Source organism: Lynx rufus, unplaced genomic scaffold, assembly GCF_022079265.1.
Source record: "Lynx rufus isolate CCGP_SWC_20201006 ecotype Redwood Valley unplaced genomic scaffold, mLynRuf1.p SCAF_1, whole genome shotgun sequence".
Classification (NCBI taxonomy): domain Eukaryota; kingdom Metazoa; phylum Chordata; class Mammalia; order Carnivora; family Felidae; genus Lynx; species Lynx rufus.
The window spans coordinates 227,881,570-227,890,371 of record NW_025814823.1 but is presented as its reverse complement, the minus strand read 5'-3'; the positions used below and the strand labels follow the sequence as shown (position 1 = coordinate 227,890,371).

Below are 8,802 nucleotides of genomic sequence, written 5' to 3'. Positions count from 1 at the left end.
AACAATTGCAGAGCCCTTCAAAGATGCTGGGGCTCCCCTCATAGATTTACTTCTCACAGTCATGGTAAAGGGTAATGTCCCTTGGACCCTTCTGGGGTGGGTGAGCAAGTCTTACACGGTAAGTCCATTCTAATGTGTCAACTCCCTTACCTCCAAGCCTTTGGATACCTTTCCCGATAGTATCCTAGGCAGTTCTGTCATTTCATTTAGTGTGGGTACTTTGGGGAGGATGGAAGTCACGAGATCGATAGGGTGTTGCTCAGGTCCTTCTCATCGTGGGCCCAGTGGGTCCCTACACCCATCTTATGATTATTTTCCCAGATTCACATGCATAATAGAAAAAGACATACGCAGCAACCATTCAAACAAACTGTTAAGCTTTTTCTAACCCTTGGAAATAACATCTTGTATCTAGAATATCTGCTTAGTGGGCCCTTTTCAATAAATTCAGCCTGATAAAATTTTAAGTCTTCAGCTTGATCTCTGTTAGTTTCCTAGCTGCCACAGCAAACTACCACAAAATGAGGGCTTGAAACAACAGAAACTTATCCCCTGACAGTTCTGGAGGACAGATGTCTGAAATAAGTCGTCAGCAGGGCCACACTTCTTCGGAAGACTCTTTGGAATCCTCTTTCCTTGCCTTTTCCTGCATTTCTTTGCATATAGTTACAACACTTCAATCTCTGCGTCCAACTTCACATGTCCTTATTTCTTCTGTGACTATATTCGGCAACCTCTCCTCTTACATGGACACCAGTCACTGGATTTCTGGCCTACTCTAGTCTAGTAAGACCTTCCTCTTAACGGATTACATCTGCAAAGACCCTATTTCCAAGCAGGTCACACTGAGGTTCCAAGTGGACATGAATTTGGGGGGATACTATTCAGGGCACGATAATCCCACATCCTTAACAGCCATGGGAAATACAACCCCTCCCGATATATTCTTTTGTATGCTCTGAATTTTTTAAAGCATGCAGGCTTATTACTTTTTCAAAATGAAAGGAAAAAAAAACCCACCCCATAGTTTTTCACCTCAAAGTACAATTATTGTACCCCTATTTTTCCAGCTTATTGAAAAATAATGGACACACATCACTGCATCAATTTAAAGTGTGTAACACAATGGTTTGATTTACATATACCGTGAAATGACTACCGCAGTAGGTTAATTAACACTTACCATCTTATATAGATACAAGAAAAAAATTCTCCTAGGATCTACTTTTAACAGCTTTCCTATATATCCTACAGCAGCGTCAGACATAGTCATCATGTTATACATTACATCCCTGGCACTTATCTATCTTATAACTGGAAGTTTGTGCCTTTTGACCGCTTTCCTCCAATATTCTTGGAGGACAAAATATTCTTCCCATCCAGTTTCTCCCTTTGATGCCCACTACTATCTAGCCTCCCTACGCTGGACTCCCAGTTTTGCCCTTTTCCAATCTTTTCTCTAACTGCAAAATGATCTTTTAAAATAGTCTCCACCTTCCCATCTTTCCGGAGGCGCAAGCACCAGCTCCCTCTTTAGCCTAAGGAAGCTTTTTCCCATCTGGTCCCTAGCATTCTTCTTCCAGTTTCATTTTTCAGTAATAATCTCCTGCTACCTGTTTTGTCCCCGAATAGTTGCGGGTTTCTGAAGTGCCCATGGGTTCCCTTCCTCCGTACCCCGGTCCTGCACTCTGCTTTAGAAATACCCCTGTGCATTTCCCGACTGCTCATCTTTCGAGGCGACTCTATCTTCTCCCCAGAGATGAAACATTTCGCCTTCTTCTGATCTTTGAGGTCTGCTAATATTTTCCCTTTGCTCGTATGCCCTTACATCAGATTTCACTTTAATTTTTTTTTAACGTTTATTCATTTTTGAGAGACAAAGCATGAGCGGGGAAGGGGCAGAGAGAGGGAGACACAGAATCTGAAACAGATTAAATTTCACTTTAGACAATACGGCCCATGAACACACACTGCCGAGCTTGCTCAACTCGGGTAGAACTAGTTCAGCCTCCCGCCCTCGCAGAGACGAGGGACCGTAACTCCCAGCCCCGGAGCAACAAGCCTGACCCCACGCCCAAGACCAAAGCTCTCCGGGCTCGGGGGCGGGTCGTGACGGAGCTGTCACTCGGGGAAGGCCAGGCGAGCCGCACATCACTCAGTCTGCCCACATCCTTCGTTTTATGGTCAAGGAAACCCCGCCCGGCTCGGAAGTCCAGAATGACACTGCAAGGCGCCCAAACACATTAGCATTCTTCACACCCCAGGCTGGCCTTCCTCGTCCTCGCGTTCCTCCGCTGGTTCAGTGTTCTTCCCCTCCTTTCACGCCCCGGAAGGGCCGCAACATCCACGGCAAAACTGACGCGCGGGGATCCCCAGCTTGGACCAGCTGTGTGGAGCATGCGCAGTGTCCACCCCATGCAGGTCTTCCACTCGACCGCGGCTCAGCCCGCGCAGCCGCAAGCTCAGGCGCCTCGTCTAAGGGCTCCCCGCCCACCCAGTCCTAGCGGGCCACGCCCCCTCATCGCGGGTCAGAGGGCTCGGGGCCGGCGGCGGTGACGCGTGCGGAAGCATTCTGCGCAGCCTCGGAAGCCGGCGGGCGGTACAGCGGCGGCGGCGGCCACGGCCGGGCGCCCCGACGGGAGGGGCCCCGGATCGTTGGGAGGCGGCCGAACCCCGGCGTCGCCGCCGCCGGCGGCGGCCCGATGAATCGGGGCACCATGCCCCAGCCCGGATCGTGGCCGGGCGCGAGCTGTGCTGAGAAGCCGGCGCGGGAGGCGGGGGCCGCGTCCCCGGGCCCCGCGAGAGCCGCGGCGCGGGAGGGCGGGAAGGCGGCGGCCGGCGGGCAGCCGCTGACCGCGGTGCGGTGCCCAGCCGAGCAGTGAGTCGCGGGGCGCAGCGGGGGCGGGCGGGGGCTCTGGGTCGGTCCCCTCGGGAAGGCTGGGCGTGGGGTGGGCTGGGGAGTAGCCGGCTAAGAGCCCTTCGCAGCCTGTATTCGGGGTAAGGTCGTCGGCGACGGAGAGGAATTCGAAGACACTTGCATCCAGTGTCCGTACAGATGGTTTCCCCGCAGGGTCCGGCTCACAGTCCTGGTCACCCAGTGCCCTCTGTTTTTACATCTGCGTTGCTCCAAAGTTAAAACAGAGCTCCGGGAACTTGGGAAACAAACCGGAAAAGCGTATTGTTATAACTAACTCCCAGTGAATCTTTCCTCCGACCTAGTTGGGGAAGGAAGTAAGGTTGCTTCTATCACGGCCAAAAGAAAACTGAACCATGCGACAAGTTTGTTCTTGGAAGGCAAGTTGCCGCTTGATGAACGCCCCACCTGTTGAATAGACTTTGGACCGAGTCTGACCCAATTCTCTTTTGCCCGTTAGGAGCTTAACAAGCTCTCCTCCTCCCCACCCCCACCCCCACCCCCACCCCCGTTACTTTTAAGCACGAAAGATAGTGCTGGTTAGAGCAGTTTTTTAGCGAACTGTAAAGAAGGCAGCTTAAGTTGGAAGAGTTTACAGTTTTAGCAAGGGTCTGGGGGGAAGGTGGAAGTGAAGTGTAAACTTGAAGGCTGCAACTTTTTCTACACTTTCAGGTTCTAGGCACATATAAATGTCTTTGAATTTCAGAATTGATGAAAGCACTCAGATAACTATTTTGACAGCTTAATTGGCTGGCAAGTTGAATTGTAAGGTGTGTTCAAATTAGATTTTTTTTTTTGGCATTTCCTAAAAAGGGGTGTTTGGCAGGCCTGGTATACAGCTAGTGTATTATAATAACTCTCCTGTGCCTGGTTCTTTATCATGGGCGTTGACATTCTCATTTATTGAGCATCTAAACCCTCTGGGATGGTAGTATCCACACTTAATGTGTTAATGGCTATCGGGAAAGCTTTGCAATAGGCAGTCGCAAACTCCCCCACCCCAGGAGCTCTGCAGGTAACCTAAGCGAGTGAGGCTGGCCAGGTGTGGGCCATTGGTTCCTGGATAGCTGTGTCCATTGCTGTTGGGGTCAGAGTCCACTAGGTTCTATCCTCTGCTTGCTGGGTTTTCTGTATTTAAAGAATCCCAATACCCTGACTTCTTAATGGAATACCTTGATTTTTAAAATTGAAACCGCTCTACAGACCCACGTGTGAGCTGATGTGCTCTCTGGCTGCAGGTTTGCTCTCTGGGTTGGAGAACTACTGCAGACTTCCCAGAGGGTAAAGTAGGCGGGGGGAGGTGGGGGTGCCTTCTGCTTCTGCCCCTTCACAGCTCATGCTGGTTTCTAACTGCTCCTCCCTTGCTTTTGCCCTGGTGGTCTGAGCCGTGACTCCCTGGTTAGAGACCCTGCCCCCAGAAGCTGCACCTTAGCCTTGGCCCCAGCATTCTCATGCCCCCGTGAGATGCAGGAACTTTGGAGCCAGAATCATGTTCCTGAAAGTATGCATAATTATTTGGCAAGTTTCCTGAGTCAGAACCTGGGGAAATAGGTCATGGTGAGGAGCACTCTTTCCCAAAAGGTTTTGAGGCACACCTCTTACTGCTGTCAGAATTACAGACTTGGTCTGAAAGAAATCTGGAAAAAAACCAAAAACAAAAAAACAGCCTAAGTTTGCCATTTTACACGTTAGGAAACAGGTGCAGATTCCAGAGGTGCAGCTCGGCCAGGGAGACGGAAGAGGTTTGAGGGCCAGGTTCCCTGATGCCTCAGTGGGAACCTCCCCCCCATCTCTTTCTGGCTTTCTCAGCAAAACCAGGCAGAGGAACATGATTTATAATGACCTCTCCTAGCTTGTTTGAGAGCTGTGGTTGTCATCCTCTGGGCAGGCCTTAAGGATGGCTCACAAGATGACTTAGGGTCTGACTTGAAGAAGTCTTAGATCAGACCAGATTTGGTTGACTTTTCTTGAGGCTTCCTCACTGTTCCTATGAGCAGGTTGGCCGTGCTTTATCCCCTGCTCACCCTACCCCTCCATTTCAAGACTTAGGCTGTATCTACTTCTTGCCCTTAGCTAAGGTAATCTTGAGGACCAAGATGGTCTTGGGACATGGTTGGTGGCCAGGCTAGACATGCTTAGGGAATTCAGGAGCAAGACTACTTCGAGGCCCTTCTTTGTCCGCCTGATGGTGGGACATGGTTTGAATTTAGGACTGTGTGTGGTGGAGAGCGTGTCTGTGAGCCCCTCTGAAATTGAAGGTGAAATTTTACATGTATTTTCTGGGCTGAGCTTCTGATGAAAGCTGTGGATTTTCAGAAGGGCTGTGAACAACAAGTTGTTAAACCATTGTTCTTGGGTATTGCTATGTGTTTTCCCACCTGCCTCCTTACCTCCTGCGGGGTATGTTTGATAGGGTAACAGCTACTCCCTCCTGCCCCTTCTCCCACCTGGATGTAAAGCTTGTTTCCAACCTCATTGTTGAGGATGTCTGGGTTGTCCCCAGATACCTCTGGAGTAGCATGAGCCAGTCATGGAAAGTCCACTCGCAGAAGGGAGGTGGAATTTTGGCTTGGGTGCCGGTACTTTCCTGCATTTGATGTGTTGTTCACCCATCTCTACAGCCGCTAAGTGGTGGAGAGAGGCTGGGTTGAGTGGTCTTTGCTTTTCCTGTGCCTTTGTGGGAAGGTACATTGCTGTCCCACGGTTGACACCGTCTCACCAACACTGCCTGGGCCATTGGCGTTCTAGGATAGGCCAAGTTAAGCATGAACGGCAGCGTTCAAGTCCAGAGAGCCGAACAAAGTCATACTCAGTTTAGCCTTTTTAGGCAACAGAGGGGAACTTAATGCAAGTGTTCATAATGGTGAGTGGTTAGCATGCTGTCTTAGCTTTGCATAGAAGTTAGAATTGACTTTTTTCATATAACCCGTTTACTTGTATCAGAAATTGAAAAATTGGCTTTGCAGAAATGTCTTGCTTCACTGACCGATGTATTTTTAGTTTATAGCTTTTGTTCTTGGCAATAGTATAATTTTGTCTGTTTGTAGTAAGCCTTTTTAAATTAAGTTTTCAAAAATTTATTGTTAATTCAGGTCTTTAAACAGAGCAAGAGAGATTATGATTTAGTCTGCAAAGGCATGTAACTTAATCATGTATATTGCCTTAATATTAAGAATAAAATATTTCATCTCTAGCTTAGGAGAAAACGGGGGCTTGAAAATATACACTTTAAAATAACATTATGGTGCTAAACTAAGAATTTCTAGGAATTTTCTAAGTAGAACTTACTAGGATTTTGGTTTTGAAATTTAACTGAGTTGTGTAATTGAGCATGATTCACGAATGCCATGGTCCCCCCAAAATCAAGTCACATTTAAGACTTTGTCTTAGTTTTCTAGCTATCGGTATATTTTCTAGAAGGAAGGCTTTTGTGGTGGTGATCATTTGAGTCGTTGGGCTTTGGTGGCCTCTTTAGTGCCAAATGGTAGACACTCCCCATTCCTACTCCAACTTGACTCATAAACACAAAAAATTACCAAATTTCTGAAACTGACCAGCATTGACAATTTTATCTTACAACGTAATATCCTTTTTCTTTTCATTATTTCACTATCCTCCCTTCTCATAACAAAAATTCAAGCTTCTAGCTATTTAAATATAATTAATATACAACAAAAACATAAATAATAAATAATACACTTATAAATAGTACGTATGTATTTATAATAAATTGGTAAATGTTTCATTTGCCATTATTTTCAGCTTTAATATATTGAGTGAACTAATTTCTTAAAATTTTTATTTTTCTTGCTGTCACATCTCTCTCTCTTTCCAGTTGATTGTCCTTATGTTGGGGGACTATTTCATTTTGGCTGTTAAATATCTTCTTCTCTGACCATACTAATGGAACTTACTGCTTAAACTTAAAATTTATTCTGTCTCCAAGGAATTAAAGGCCATATTACAATTTCCTTGGTGGCTTTGTGAAGTTAGCAAATGTCCTTGAATGCTTGTCCTTGGGGGCTAGGGACGTTAGCAAACGTTTGTGCACAGGATCTGAATGAAATCTGATTGTGGCTAAAGTAATTTGAATGTGCTCTGGCCTCCCATTCGTCAGTTTCTGCTTTGCTGCTTTTGTGTATCTTGAATCACTGCTTTTTATTTCCAATAATCTTTCCTTCTACTCTGTCTTCCCTTTGCATTTTGTTCTCATGTTGACTTCTCCTTGTTCCTTTCCTATTGGCCTTGGTGCCAATTTGTATGTGTGGCTGTCCTGAGAGATGCTCCTTTAGGGAACTTCCTCTGGGCACTGGTGTCCTGATTGCACTTTGGTTATTTTGCAGGTTAAAAAGGAAGAGGACAAAAGTATACCCAAATGTGCCTGCGGCGTAGCCACAGAATTCGCCCGAAGTACAGTTTTTTTTTAACAACACATAGGTTGATAGTGTGTTAGAACTTAAGTCCTCGAAGAGGAACCATGTAGATCATGCGGATCTAGTCTACTCCTCTCGCTTTGAAGATGAGAAAACGGAGGCCAAGATTAGGGAAGTGGCTTGCCTGAAGACATGCTTCTGATGATGATCAAGAAAGTGGTTCACTTAAATGCTTGTCTTACAGGATCAAGTTCTCTCCTGTTCGATAAAGCTAGCAAGGAGGCCAGAAGTTACCACAAAATTATTGAAAGAAGAACTAACATATTTAGTCACTTTTTATTTTAGGCGTTTGATGTCTGGTCCCCGCGAATCTGGTTTCTGTTTGCTTTTACCTCTGGCGTGGGCTCCCTGGGTGACACCATACCTTTTACTTGGAATCTCACGGGGGTCAGAGCACATGGAAAGTACCTTTTCCTAATATGTCCCCTCAGCCCCACGGTGTTTTAAAAAATAGGCACGCACACACACCATCGCCTTTATTTAGAAAGAAAAAAAGGAACAGGAAATGACCATCGGGCAAACCGTTTATTAATACTCTGCACCAGTGCCGTAGTATGAGAAGGAGAATAGCTAACTTTTTAGAGCGCTCGTGTTTTATATGTGTCTTTTTACAACAGTCTTTTGAGGAGAGTACTGTCTGTTGTTCACAGGTAGTTAAATCTAGGTGCTGAGAGTTACAGCTAGTTTAGTTCCACGGTCCCACACACAGGGCTGTAAGGTGCCAAGGAGCGGCTAAACCCTGACATGACTTCCGGGCCCCCACGCTAGCCACGGCACTCTGCGGCGGGGCCGCCCGTGCTGTGTGTGTCCTGATGTGCTAAGCAGTGAGCCGTGCAAGCAGAGGGAGCGGATGGAGGCAGCCACAGGTGTAAAAGCAGAGGCTGGTGTTGGTCCGGTGTTTGGACTGAAGCGTGGCTGTGCGGAGAGGAATCGTGGCCTGCAGGCTACAGTGGCGGGTTAGGCCCACGTGTAGACCTGCCTGCTTATTGGGAGCCATCGTAGGGTTTCAGTGACGTGGGAGAAGGTGGGTTTGTTAGATTCCCCACTTTGGTCTGCTTCTCTCAGTACCCCTTCTGTCTCTTGCTCCCGCTCACCTCTTCCTTCCTCTTTCCCCTGCCGTGCTGGGCCATGTGCTGGGAGCTGGGGTGCCGCGGTCACCGGGGATGGGAGTTTCTCGGGTCGGTCGCTTAATTCCTTATTTGTCATTAACCTTATTAACCCCTTCCTGTGATTCATTGGCACCTGGAGCCTCTGTCTGGCGTGAGGACTGGGGCTGTGCTGTCATGGGGAGGGACTGCAGGGAATTAGGGGTCTGATTTCACCCTACGTGTACACCAGCCAGTACTTGGCTCTGGTCCCTGAGCCTTTCTGGGATTCTGCGGGTTTACTGGTCGTACCATCCACCGGCGTGGAGACTGTCCTGTCCTCTTGTCACTTACTCTTGGTCCACCTTGG

At 47.6% G+C, this 8,802-nt stretch overlaps 1 protein-coding gene across 4 annotated transcripts in view; it reads left to right on the top strand.

Annotated features, from left to right (window-relative positions):
* Nucleotides 1-2,590: 2,590 nt before the first annotated feature.
* Nucleotides 2,591-8,802, top strand: part of OTULIN (OTU deubiquitinase with linear linkage specificity) — a 32,210-nt gene continuing 25,998 nt past the window's right edge. Inside the window, exon 1 of one of the 4 annotated variants that reach the window (XM_047093948.1) lies at nucleotides 2,591-2,878. In XM_047093948.1, coding sequence (XP_046949904.1) covers nucleotides 2,703-2,878 — 176 coding nt within the window. In that variant the 5' untranslated portion in view covers nucleotides 2,591-2,702. The other 3 variants (XM_047093973.1, XM_047093957.1, XM_047093965.1) reach the window with 3 other exon arrangements.